Source organism: Danio aesculapii, chromosome 7 (genome assembly GCF_903798145.1).
Source record: "Danio aesculapii chromosome 7, fDanAes4.1, whole genome shotgun sequence".
Lineage (NCBI taxonomy): Eukaryota > Metazoa > Chordata > Actinopteri > Cypriniformes > Danionidae > Danio > Danio aesculapii.
In genome coordinates, this window is record NC_079441.1 from 63,688,126 (window position 1) to 63,701,685 (window position 13,560).

Here is a 13,560-nt window from a genome sequence, read left to right on the forward strand (position 1 = left end):
GGCTCTCCGCCTGGCTAGGCTGGTCAAGCTGGTTTTAACTAGTCATTTTCCAACCTGACCAGCTAAGACCAGGCTGGAAATGGCTGGAAACCAGCCTGGAAATGGCCAAAACCCCTCTAAAACCAGGCTGGTCAACCAGCTAAAACCAGCCAACCAGCCTAGGCTGGTTTAAGCTGTTTTTTTTCAGTAGCAAATATTGCTTAGTGCACCTTAAAAGTGGTCAGGGAACATGATTTGGGGTTACATTTTAAATCAAGGTGTTGTCATGTAACTACACATAATGAATAATATCAGTTATGTGGGTTCTCTGGTAAGTAAACTATGCGAACATCCTCTAACTGAACAAAGATTACTAGCATATGATGTAATGATGAAATACTGTATATGATGTAACTAACAAAGTACTCACAAAGTTCAGATAATCATACAAAAGCAGATGAGCATTCAATTTGGCCCAGGTTCAAACCAATCTGCTAGTCACATTAACTATTACATCACGTGTACAAATATCTAACTCACTCACGTCTACCTCTTAAGTGTTCTAGCATCCCTCCTTCAACCCAAATCAAATCTCCTCACCCTTAATTTAATTTATTCCATACATCAGTGGTTCCCAATTCAAGTCAACACCCCCCTCCCACCCCACCCCACCCCACCCCAGCACATTCTGTATGGTTTCCTTACTTAACACACCTGATTCAGATTGTCAGCTCGTTAACAGAGATCCATGAACTGATCCTTGTGTGTCACGAGACACATACAAAAGGACTGGAATTGGGAACCACTGCCATATATAATGGAGGAGTTATCTGGGTTTGGCCTATATTCTGAGCTCTGAGCTTGGAAACTGAACGCCAAAATGTGGTCACTATTCATCAGTTCAGATCAGATAAAAGGGTAACCTTTATATATAACCAAATATAATTCGTGTTTGAGCTTAATTTTGAGCCTGACTCTATATTTACTCTACTGAAGAATAGAGAAAGGTTACAAGTAAAGCAAATCTTACCATAAACCACCACTATGATATCCTGCTTCGCCTCTCGCAGTGTCTCACTCTCTATGGTGAAGGAGCTGCTGTCCTCTTTCATCTGTGTCAATGGATTTTGCAGTGACTCTGATTTACACTGGCCCAGTGTACCCTGTGAGAAAGTCACATGTTAGATTATATTTTAATAATGTTTTCATGTTTAAAAAGTCTGTGGTGTGTCCCTTGGGAAGGAGAGGTAGATGAATTGTATCGAATTTACTTGTAGTCGAGCGTAATGTAACTAATTAAAGGGTTTATAAATTATGAGTGTATTATAAAGTCTTTTTACACACTTTTAATACCAACAAATACATGTATACAGTGAAGCCCAAATGTGTTCATATCACTGTCAAATTCTGACTTAAAAGTTAATTTTATTCAACCAGAAAGTTGTTTTTGCTAATGACCCAGGCTTCTCCCAAAAGATGATAAGATGATGTACAAAAACATTTAATTACAATTGAACAATTTATGAATAATTTCAGCCTTAACTGTGTGTATGTGTTTATATATATATACACACATATATATATACTCAACGGCCACTTTATAAGGTACACCTGTCTAACTGCTCGTTGATGCAAATTTCTAATCAGCCATCTCATGGCAGCAACTCGATGCATTTAGGCATGCAGACATGGTTAAGATGATCTGCTGCAGTCCAAATCAAGCATCAGAATGGGGAAGAAAGGTGATTTAAGTGACTTAGAACGGGACATGGTTATTTGTACCAGACGGGCTGGTCTGAGTATTTCAGAAACTGCTGATCTACTGGGATTTTCACACACAACCATCTCTACTTTACAAAGAATGGTCCGAAAAAGAGAAAATATCCAGTGGACCCAAATGCCTTGTTGATGCCAGGGGAGAATGGCCAGACTGGAGCTGATAAAAAGGCAGTAACTCAAATAACCACTCATTACAACCGGGGTATGCAGAAGAGCATCTCTGAACACACAACACTTTCAACCTTGAGGCGGATGGGCAACAGCAGCAGAAGACCACACCGGGTGCCACTCCTGTCAGCTAAGAACAAGAAACTGAGGCTACAAATCGCACAGTCTCGCCAAAACTGGACAATAGAAGATTGAAAAACTGTTGCCTGGTCTGATGAGTCTTGATTTCTGCTGCGACACTGCTGCGGTCAGAATTTGCCATCAACAACATGAAAGCATGGATTCATCCTGCCTTGTATCAAAAGTTCAGGCTGGTGGTGGTGGTGTAATGGTGTTGGGGATACTTTCTTGGCACACTTTGGACCCATTAGTACCAATTGAGCATCATGTCAGCTCCACAGCCTACCTGAGTATTGTTGCAGACCATATCCATCTCTTGATGACCACAGTGTTGCGCATCCTGGATGTGCAGCTGATAAATCTGCAACTGCGTGATGCTATCCTGACAATATGAACCAACATCTCTGAGGAATATTTCCAGTACCCTTGTTGAATCTATGCCACGAAGGATTAAGGCAGTTCTGAAGGCAAAAGGGGGTCCAACCTGCTACTAGTAAGGTGTACCTAATAAAGTGGCCGGTGAGTGTATATACATGAATATTTTTCCAATGTACATTTTATTTGACCATAAATGCTTGTATGAATATTTGACCAAAGACAATAGAAATTATTTTTGGTCTACTTAAGTGGGTCAATTTCAGCTAATTGCATTAAATAGAAATTTATTTAACAATAAAAAACTATTAAACTCCAATTTTATATTGAAATTCCATTAAATGTGCCATTAAGTGCATGGCAATGTACACGCCATAAAGAGCATTACATTCAGTTCACACTAAAGTACATAAATACACATCTAAAATATACTAGAAATAAGCTAATAAGGTATTATATATATAATATTACATGATTCTTTAAAAAAATCACTCTGAAAGATGCTAAAGTTACAGGTTTAATAACTGGCAAACCAAAACCCAACATAAAAGACACTTACATTAAAGTCTTTTGTGCTCTCAATGTACCAAACAATTTTCTGACATCCATCACACTTCGCCTGTAGTGTAACACTCTCATCCACGTTCACTGGATCGCAGTTTGAACAGCTAATCGAAAGAAGATAAAGTGTACATTGGTTTTAAAGTAGGCTACTTTGCTCAAATGACAACAAATGTAATCATACATGTAGACTGAATTGACACTCGGTTAGATTCTTACGTTATAGACAGCCTCAGATTATCCCCAGGAATGAGAGTGATGCATTTCATTCCAGTTTGCGCATAACCATTTGCATTGGTCGATACAGTATACACAGAGAAGGTGTATACTGGTGGAAGACAAGCTTCAGATATCTCAATTTCACTTTGTATCATGTCTTCAGAGCAGTGACAAGACTCGGCTACAAAGAAAATGGAAAGGAAGAAGAAAACAAGACTGTTAAACGGATCAATCCAACTATTTTTTATTCATTCATTTCTTTCCGGCTTAGTTCCTTTATACAATTTTTTTACTGGTTTGCTATTTAGCATGTTAACACTTGTTAGCGGGGCGACACGGGGCTCAGTGGTTAGTGGGTTTTATGTGTCTACACAGGTTTTCTCCGGGTGCTCCGGTTTCCCCCACAGTCCAAAGACATGCGCTATAGGTGAATTGAAAAACTAAATGTTCCGTAGTGTATGTGTGTGAATGAGTGTGTATGGATGTTTCCCAGTACTGGATTGCAGCTGGAAGGGCATTTCGTATATGTAAAATATATGCTGGATAAGTTGGCGGTTCATTCTGCTGTGACCCCTGATGAATAAAGGAACTAAGCCAAAGGAAAATGAATGAATGACACAGGTTAGCCCCTGTTACTAAATATCCTACCCAGCGTTTGGTATGTTAATTTAAAAAGGTAAGTAATTACAAATTATTTGTTATAAATGTATTCACCTCGGGTGGGGGGGGAGTTAGGACTAAGTTGTTGCTTTGCTTTGTTGCGAATGAAAGTGAAGAGCAGTTCGTGATACCCTATGCCCCCACTGACTTCTACTTTCGTTCACGATCCCCACTTATAGAAAAGCTTTCATAGGGCCCGTACCGGCCAGCAGTGCCCCTGCTTTACCTAAAAAGTAACTTAGTTACTCAATAACTTGTTTAATTACTAAATGATTAAAAACGAATTCACATAAATCTTAATGCACATAGACAATACAAACTAAACTCTTTAATTCTTTAAATTTGTGTAGACATGACTTTTTATTTTGTTTTTAAAAAATTAACACTTGAAATTGAAACAATATACGTATTAAAAAAAAAATTTCAAAGTAAAGACACCCTTTCAAACATATATATTGGCTTAAATTTTATTGATTATTAAGCATGTGCAGTTATCAGAAAAATAAAACTTTGTTTGACTGTATTTGATTTGAGTTAATATGAAAAATATATATATATAGTTGAAGTCAGAATTATTAGCCTCCCTTTGAGCTTTTTTTTCTTTTTTTAAATATTTCCTAAATGATGTTTAACAGAGCAAGGAAATTTTCACAGTATGTCTGATAATATTTTTTCTTCTGTAAAAAGTTTTATTTGTTTTATTTCCGCTAGATTAAAAGCAGTTTTTAATTTTTTAACAACCATTTTAAGGTCAAAATGATTAGCCCCTTTAAGCTAATTCGATAGTCTACAGAACAAACCATCATTATACAATAACTTGCCTAATTACCCTAACCTGCCTAGTTAACCTAATTAACCTAGTTAAGCTTTAAATGTCACTTTAAGCTGTATAGAAGTGTCTTGAAATATATCTAGTCAAATATTATTTACTGTCACATGGCAAAGATAAAATAAATCAGTTATTAGAAATGAGTTATTAAAACTATTATGTTTAGAAATGTGTTGAAAAAAAAATCTTCTCTCCGTTAAACAGAAAATGGAGAAAAAAAATAAACAGGGGGCGAATAACTCTGACTTATCACTCTGACTTAACACTCTGACAACTGTTTGAGAGTATATATATATATATATATATTATATATATATATATATGTGGTGTGTTGTGTGTGTGTGTGTGTGTGTGTGTGTGTGTGTGTATATAGTCACAATTTATACCTCACATTGTGATGAAATAATTTCTCCAATTTCTTTTTATTAAGCATATTGCAGTTGTCTTGATAAATGAAGTTCTTAGTAGAAAAATAGAATTATTTTGCATTATATATTATTCTGCTTCTCTGAATTGATTTATATGGAATAAAATTATATTTTTGTAAGTAAATAAGTAATTAATGTGTATTTAATATAGCGCATTTATCGTATGTGGCCATACACCCAAAGCGCTTCACAATCATGAGGGGGGTCTCTCCACACCACCACCATTGTGCAGCATTCACTTGGATGATGCGACGGCAGCCACAGAACAATGGCACCAGTGCGCTCACCACACACCAGCTATTGGTGGAGTGGAGAGACAGTCATACAGCCAATTCGGTAGATGGTTGATGATTGGGAGGCCATGATGGGTAAGAGCTGATGAAGGGAATTCGGCCAGGATACTGGGGTTACACCCCTACTCTTTACCAGAAGTGCCATGGCATTTTTAATGACCACGGAGAGTCAGGACCTTGGTTTAACGTCTCATCCGAAAGTCCCCTTCACTTTACTGGGGCATTAGGACTCCCGCAGACCTTTTAAATGCCCCCTGCTGGCCTCACTTACACCACTTCCAACAGAAACCTATGTAGTCTCCCGTCCAGGTACTGACCAGGCTCAGCCCTGCTTAGCTTCAGTGAGTAACCAGTCTTGTGCTACAGGGTGTACAGTATTTATGGTGACTATACTATAAGTAACTGTAATTAAATGACCTTAAAATGAAAGGTAATCCCTTACATTATATGCAGAAAAGTAATCTAAATACAGTTACTAGTTACTTTGTAACTTATTACACCCAACACTGTCCTAAACATACTGATAAAAGGTTTCTTTCACCATTGATGGTCATCCAAAAATATGCATCTTTTTCTGAATAAAGCGAATGTAGACTTGGATGAAACCATCTGCCAATATAGGAAAAAGTAGGGACGAAAGTAAGATTTTTCATAAAAACCCATTTTAAAAGATAATGTTTTAGACAGAAATATATTCTAGCTGTGGTTACTAACTTATAAATGTGGTCTATCAATATTGAGTGGTAATTTGAACAAATATAGAACAACTTTAAAATAATTTCACTTTAATAAATTATACATTGTTGCTATCGACCTCATTAGCAGGGACAAAAGTAACAACAATATTTGCTAGATTTACAGGCTTAATCTTGTTTATTTTAAATATATCTGACTATGATCTTGTTGATGTTCACTGCAAACATATTTTGTCCTTCATTTTTGCAAGAAATATTAAATTTGAAATGAATTTTCATTTCAAATTTCAGCTCCATCAAAGCAATCCAACACTGCAAAATGTTAAAATGTTTCTAAAATTTTTCAATATTTTTATTAGTATTGGCAATATTCATTATTCTTATAAAACATGTGAATCTAAACACTGCAATCTCTAATGTGGAAGTGAAAAATATTGCATGGCTATTAGCAGTGGGACATAAATAACAGTGTTACTTTCGTCCCTACAGGAACTCTTGCCATTTAAACCCGATTTACTTTTAAACTGAAAACCTCCCCCTACAGTATATTCACAGTATTTCACAATTTATTAAATAGTTTCTTTAAGGCATGTCTTTAAATCATGAAACTGCCCAAGCAACTGATACTGATGCTAACATATTTCTATGTAGCAGATCTTTTTTGGTGAATAAGATTTATATCGGTACTTACTGCATTTCCAAACAGCGTTGTCATCTTTCAGCCCTTCAACATAGAGCTTGACGCTTGTAGTGCCGATTACTGGGACTTCTGGATCTGCAATGATCTGCACATAACTGGCTCTGGGTTCTCTCACATGCTCATCAGTCTGTGGAAATCAAATGTCTTAATGTGAATTACATGTTTGTATGTAACACACAGAATCCAGAACATTCCTCTTGACAGGCATTATGCATGAGTTATAACACCATCAGTTTGTAAAATAAAATAAAATGTGTATGCGTACAGTAACGCACTTAGAAGGGGTGTCTATGTGGCTAGGTATAATGGACCAATCATGCTATAATAATAATGCCATAGTTTCACATATACTGTTCATAAATACTGTCACAGTCACCAGCGATCCAGCCTGTCCAGATCGCTAATGGACTACAAATCTGCTGGTATATAGACTACAAGTTCCAGTCATGCAACACACACACACCTGCTCCAAGTCTCCATTGATTACACTCCCACAGCTGATGCTGCTCATGTACTGATTACACACATATATACTGTATGCACTCTCATTGCTGAGTCTTGTTATACTGCTTTTGTGAACATTATGATGTGTTTTCCTTGCGTTGCTTTGCTGTGTTTTTGACCCTCGCCTTGTTTTTTTGTCCTTTTGACTATTAGCCTGTGTATTGACCAAGACTTTGGATTGCCTGTATACATCTGGTTGCTCCTGTGTTCACATTGCTTGCCTGACCATTCTCTGCATAATAAACCTTGCATTTGGATCCGCACTCCCTTGTCTGCGTCCACTTCGCATTACAGAAGACTCTGGATCCAGCGAGTCTCAAGATCATGCGTCTCTGTCAAGAAGCCTGGTCAAAAGAGGAGTATGTGGAGGACTTCCTTCAGGCAGCCCATTTAACCACGCTGAGTGACTTGTGTCTCATGATCTTTTTTCGTGGTGGACTATCTGAACCACTTTACTCCACAATGCCACTACATGAGCCTCATTTGGCAATAGAGCATTACATTGAACTGACACTACAACTCAATGGGTCCCCCTTCACCATAGGCGAGATGGAGGAAGCTCCACTGTGGAGCTGCCAAATCCTCCGTCACTTGCCTCCTCCAGCTTACAAGATGTCCGCATGCAGTCCTCCAGCTCAGAAGATGGCTGCCACCAGTCTGACAGTTCACAAAGTGGCCACAACCAGCCCTCCAGCTCAGAAGATGGTAAGTGCCAATCTGCCAGTCTTGCTCGCCATCACCTGAGCCACAAGAATGGCCACCACCACCTGAGTTTCTAGAACAGCTGCCACCACCAGAGCTGTTACTGCCAGAGCTGCCACCACCATCAGAGCTGCCAGATCCTCCATCACTGCCAGATTCTCCAGGGGTGTCAGATCCTCCCGAATTACCCAAATGGTGGGCGCCAGATTCTTCCGAGCCCCACGAAAGGCCAGAGCCGCCACCTGAGTCCCACAAGAGGCCAGAGCTACCACCCAAGTCCCACGAATAGCTGCCAGAGCCGTGTGACTTCCCAGAGCCGCCAGAGCCACGTGACTTGCCAGAGCCATGTAACTTACCAGAGCCGCGTGACTTGCCAGAGCTGCATGATTTCCCAGAGCATCCTGAACCAAAGCCCCCTGACCCACTGGGACTAAATGAACTGCCAGTGTCTCCTGAATCTAAGCTTCCTGACCCACTGGGGTTATACGAACTACCAGTGACCCCTGAACCAAAGCCTCCTGACCCACTGGGGTTAGATGAACTGCCAGTGCCTCCTGAACCCGAGCCTCCTAACCCACTGGGGTTGGCTAAACTGCCAGTTCCTCCTGACCCACTGTGGGTGTTTGACCCCCCAAGCTCCAGGCCCTCCGCAGCTCCACGCTTCAGGCCCTCTGTAGCTTCATGCTCCAGGCCCTCCACAGCTCAACGCTCCAGGCCCCCTGCAGCTCCATGATCCAGGTACACCTCAACTGCATGGTCCTGGTCCTCCGCCTCTTCCCCTGTTCCACCTCCACGCCACCTTCCCTCCAGGTCTGTATTTGGAGCGTTTGGAAGCCGCTCTTAGAGGGGGGCTCTGTCACGGTCACCAGTGATCCAGCCTGTGCAGATCACTAATGGACTAGAAATCTGTGCTGCATGTAAATTTTAGACTCTTTTAATGCATGAAAATACCATAATATGATTGCAGATATTTAGGAAATATGCTAAGTGAACATATTATATATCTGAAAAACAATTCGAACATCAGTTATTCTCCTTTGAAAATGTGATTTCGTGTCAGAATATCTGTCTTTGTTTTGGTCTCTATAACCCACCCATTTCCAGTGTACCAATTATATTTCAGCACTCTGGGTTGCTTTGGTGAAAACACACTGTATTTCATTTCAGTCTTGAAGGCTGCCTCAATGTATACAGCCACAGTCGAAAATGCAACCTCCAGAAGACATGAGATGCTGATTCTGAGTTCTAAAAATCCACATTAAGTGGTTTTTAATAAGCAAATAATATAAATATTACAAAACGAAACATTAGCCGAGCAGCATATTTTGTAATATTGTGTCATAACAACACCTGAATATTCCAGCAACAAGAAATTTGACTGTCTGCACCATACGCAACACAAAATAAACATTTAAATAGAGCCATTCAGAAGCACAGACAAGCGCACTGGACTTTAACGAAATGATATAGTTTAGAATCGAATTAAATCTCTTTAACTTTATTTAAGGTACATGCTAAGTGACTGACATTTGAGTCAGAGTTCTAACATTGATTTCAAATGAGTTTATATTGTTATAAGCGAAATATAAACTGTTTCTCAATTAGAAATAAAAAGAAAAGAAATTAATAACAATATAACAAATTTCCAATAACATGGAATAGATTCCTTTTATCATGTGTCATTGTAAGTAGTCTCGATAAACAAGCATGCTCGCTGCTGTTGGTGTCAAAATTTGGTGTCAGTTTGAATTTGAACTGCAATACCTAGTTCAACCACTGGGTTGAATATACCGCACCTCTAAATAAAATGAGGTGTATTTGACACTTTATTCAACGTAACCTAGTTAAGCATACATAAGGGGTTAAATGATTTTAGATTTTGGAACTTGACTTGTTTTCAAAGTCGAGTCGACGTCGACGTCGACTAGTCACTGGTGACGTCATCAATAAAACACAAGTTGCAAATGTTTTGCAACATGCCACATCTTGCTATTTATTTGCAGGAAATATATACACATGCTGTTTGATGGCTCAAAACACATTGCAAAAACAATGCAGCACTACCAGTGACAAAACAAATGCATTAGTCAGCACTTTCATTACATTAATAATGCAACATTAGCACCAATAACAAATATTTTAGTGCATAAGTAATGCATACGTTATCAGCACACAGATTCATGTGAAGTTATTTCATAACAACATAGCGCATAATGCCAAGTAGTTTACGCCAAACCATGTGATCTGCACAGCGTGACTAGTCGACAGTAGAGCATTAAAGTTGACCAGTCTGTGCAACCCCTGGTATACATATAGTGTGGGATTTGTAGATTGGATATATATCCATTTAGCGGAGGTGTTATCTGGCCAAATGTAAATAAAACCAAATTTTAAAAAATCAGGCATATTGTATTGTATTGTATTGTGCTGTATCGTGTTGTATTGTGCCGTAATGCATTGTATTGTACTGTATCGTATTGTATTGTGCCGTATTGTATTGTGCTGTATTTAATTGTATCATATTGTGCTGTATTGTATTGTATTGTGCTGATTGTATTGTATTGTGCTGTATTGTATTGTATTGCATTGTATTGTATCTTATTGTATTGTATTGTAATGTGCTGTACTGTATTGCATTGTGCTGTAATGTCTTGTATTGTGCTGTATCATCTATTGTATCATATTGTGCTGTATCATATTGTATTGCTTTGTATTGTCTTGTACTGTATTGTATTGTAATTGTATTGTGCTGTGTTGTGCTGTATTTTATTGTATTGTATTGTATTGTGTTGTAACGTATTGTATTGTGCTGCATCATATTGTGCTGTATTGTATTGTGCTGTATCATATATTGTATTGTATTGCATTGTATTGTGCTGTGTTGTATTGTATTGTAATTGTATTGTGCCGTAATGTATTGTGTTGTATTGTATTGTGCTGTATCGTATTGCATTGTATTGTATCGTATTGTATTGTATTGTATTGTGCCGTGTTGTGCTGTGCTGTATTGTGTTGTGCTGTATTTTATTGTATTGTATTGTGCTGTATTGCATTGTATTGTGCCGCATTGTATTATATTTTATTGTATTGTATTGTATTGTATTGTATTGTATTGTATTGTGCCGTTTCATATTGTATTGCATTGTGCTGTATTGTATTGCTTTTGTATTGTTTTGTGCTGTATTGTATTTTATTGTGCTGTATTGGGCTGTATCGTACTGTTTTGCTTTGTATTGTATTGAGCAGTATCAAATTGTATCGTATTGTATTATATTGTACTGTAACTTATTGTATTGCATTGTGTTGTATCTTATTGTATTGTATTGTGCTGTATTGTATTGTATTGTGCTGTATTGTATTGTGTTGTATTGTATTGTGCTGTATCTTATTGTGTTGGATTGTATTGTGCTGTATCTTATTGTGTTGCATTCTATTGTGCTCTATCATATTGTGTTGTATTGTATTGTGTTGTATCTTATTGTGTTGTATTGTATTGTATTGTGCTGTAACGTATTGTATTGTGCTGTATCATATTGTGTTGTATTGTATTGTGTTGTATCTTATTGTGTTGTATTGTATTGTATTGTGCTGTAACGTATTGTATTGTGCTGTATCATATTGTGTTGTATTGTATTCTGCTGTATCATATATTGTATTGTATTGCATTGCATTGTATTGTACTGTATCATATTGTGTTGTATTGTATTGTGTTGTATTGTATCGTATTGTATTGTATTTTGCTTTAACGTATTGTATTGTGCTGTATCATAATGTATTGCTTTGTATTGTATTGTGCTGTGTTGTATTGTATTGTAATGTATTGTGCTATATTGTGCTGTATTGTATTGTTCTGTATTTTACTGTATTGTATTGTATCTTATTGTGTTGTATTGTATTGTATTGTGCTCTATTGTATTGTGCTGTATTTTACTGTATTGTATTGTATCTTATTGTGTTGTATTGTATTGTATTGTGCTGTATCATAATGTATTGCTTTGTATTGTATTGTGCTGTGTTGTATTGTATTGTAATGTATTGTGCTATATTGTGCTGTATTGTATTGTTCTGTATTTTACTGTATTGTATTGTATCTTATTGTGTTGTATTGTATTGTATTGTGCTGTAATTTACTGTTTTGTATTGTATTGTGCTGTATCGTGTTGTGCTGTATTGTATTGTAATGTGCTGTATTGTATTTTATTGTGCTGTATTGTGCTGTATCGTACTGTTTTGCTTTGTATTGTATTGAGCAGTATCAAATTGTATTGTACTGTATTGTATTGTGCTGTAACGTATTGTATTGCATTGTGTTGTATCTTATTGTATTGTGCTGTAGTGTATTGTATTGTGCTGTATTGCATTGTATTGTATCTTATTGTGTTGTATTGTATTTTGTTGTATTGTATTGTATTGTGCTGTAATGTATTGTATTTTGTATTGCATTGTGCTGTATTGTATTGTATTGTGCTTTATTGTATTGTATTGTATTGTATTGTATTGTATTGTATTGTATTGTATTGTGTTGTGCTGTATTGTATTGTATATTGTATTGTATTGTATTGTATTGTATTGTGTTGTGCTGTATTGTATTGTATATTGTATTGTGCTCTAATGTATTGTGTTGTGCTGTATTGTATTGTGTATTGTATTGTGCTCTAATGTATTGTATTGTGCTGTATTGTATTGTGTTGTATTGTATCTTATTGTGTTGTATTGTATTGTGCTGTGCTGTGCTGTGCTGTGCTGTATTGTATTGTGTTGTATTGTACTGTATTTTATTGTATTCTATTGTGCTGTATCATGTTGTGCTGTATCGTATTGTATCGTATTGTGTTGTATTGTACTGTACTGTATTGTATTGTGCTGTAACGTATTGTATTGCATTGTGTTGTATCTTATTGCATTGTATTGTATTATATTGTATTGTGCTGTATTGTATTGTGTATTGTATTGTGCTGTATTGTATTGTGTATTGTATTGTGCTCTAATGTATTGTATTGTGCTGTATTGTATTGTGCTGTATTGTATTGTATTGTATCGTATTGTGTTGTATTGTACTGTACTGTATTGTATTGTGCTGTATTGTATTGTATTGTATTGTATTGTGTTGTATTGTGCTGTATTGTACTGTATTGTATTGTATCTTATTGTGTTGTATTGTATTGTGCTGTATCGTGTTGTGCTGTATTGTATTGTGCTTTGCTGTGCTGTATTGTGCTGTGCTGTATCATATTGTATTGCTTTATATTGTATCGTATCATTTTGTATTGTATTGTATTGTATTGTGCTGTATTGTATTGTGCTGTATTGTATTGTGCTGTATTGTATTGTGCTGTATTGTATTGTATTGTGCTGTATCGTGTTGTGCTGTATGGTATTGTATTGTGCTGTATTGTATTGTATTGTATTATATTGTGCTGTATTGTATTGTGCTCTAATGTATTGTATTGTGCTGTCTTGTATTGTATTGTATTGTGCTGTATTGTATTGTATTGTGCTGTATTGTATTGTATTGTGCTTTGCTGTGCTGTATTGTGCTGAGCTGTAT

The 13,560-nt window shown here is 36.9% G+C and overlaps 1 protein-coding gene across 1 annotated transcript in view; it reads right to left on the reverse strand.

The window, feature by feature from the left end:
* pkd1l2a (polycystic kidney disease 1 like 2a) overlaps positions 1-13,560 on the reverse strand; it is a 58,706-nt gene that overhangs the window by 20,255 nt on the left and 24,891 nt on the right. Inside the window, exons 9-12 of the mRNA XM_056462327.1 lie at positions 6,798-6,933; positions 3,202-3,382; positions 2,981-3,089; positions 1,010-1,142 (exon numbers count right to left, since the gene is read on the reverse strand). Coding sequence (XP_056318302.1) covers positions 1,010-1,142; positions 2,981-3,089; positions 3,202-3,382; positions 6,798-6,933 — 559 coding nt within the window. The remainder of the gene's footprint in view (positions 1-1,009; positions 1,143-2,980; positions 3,090-3,201; positions 3,383-6,797; positions 6,934-13,560) is intronic.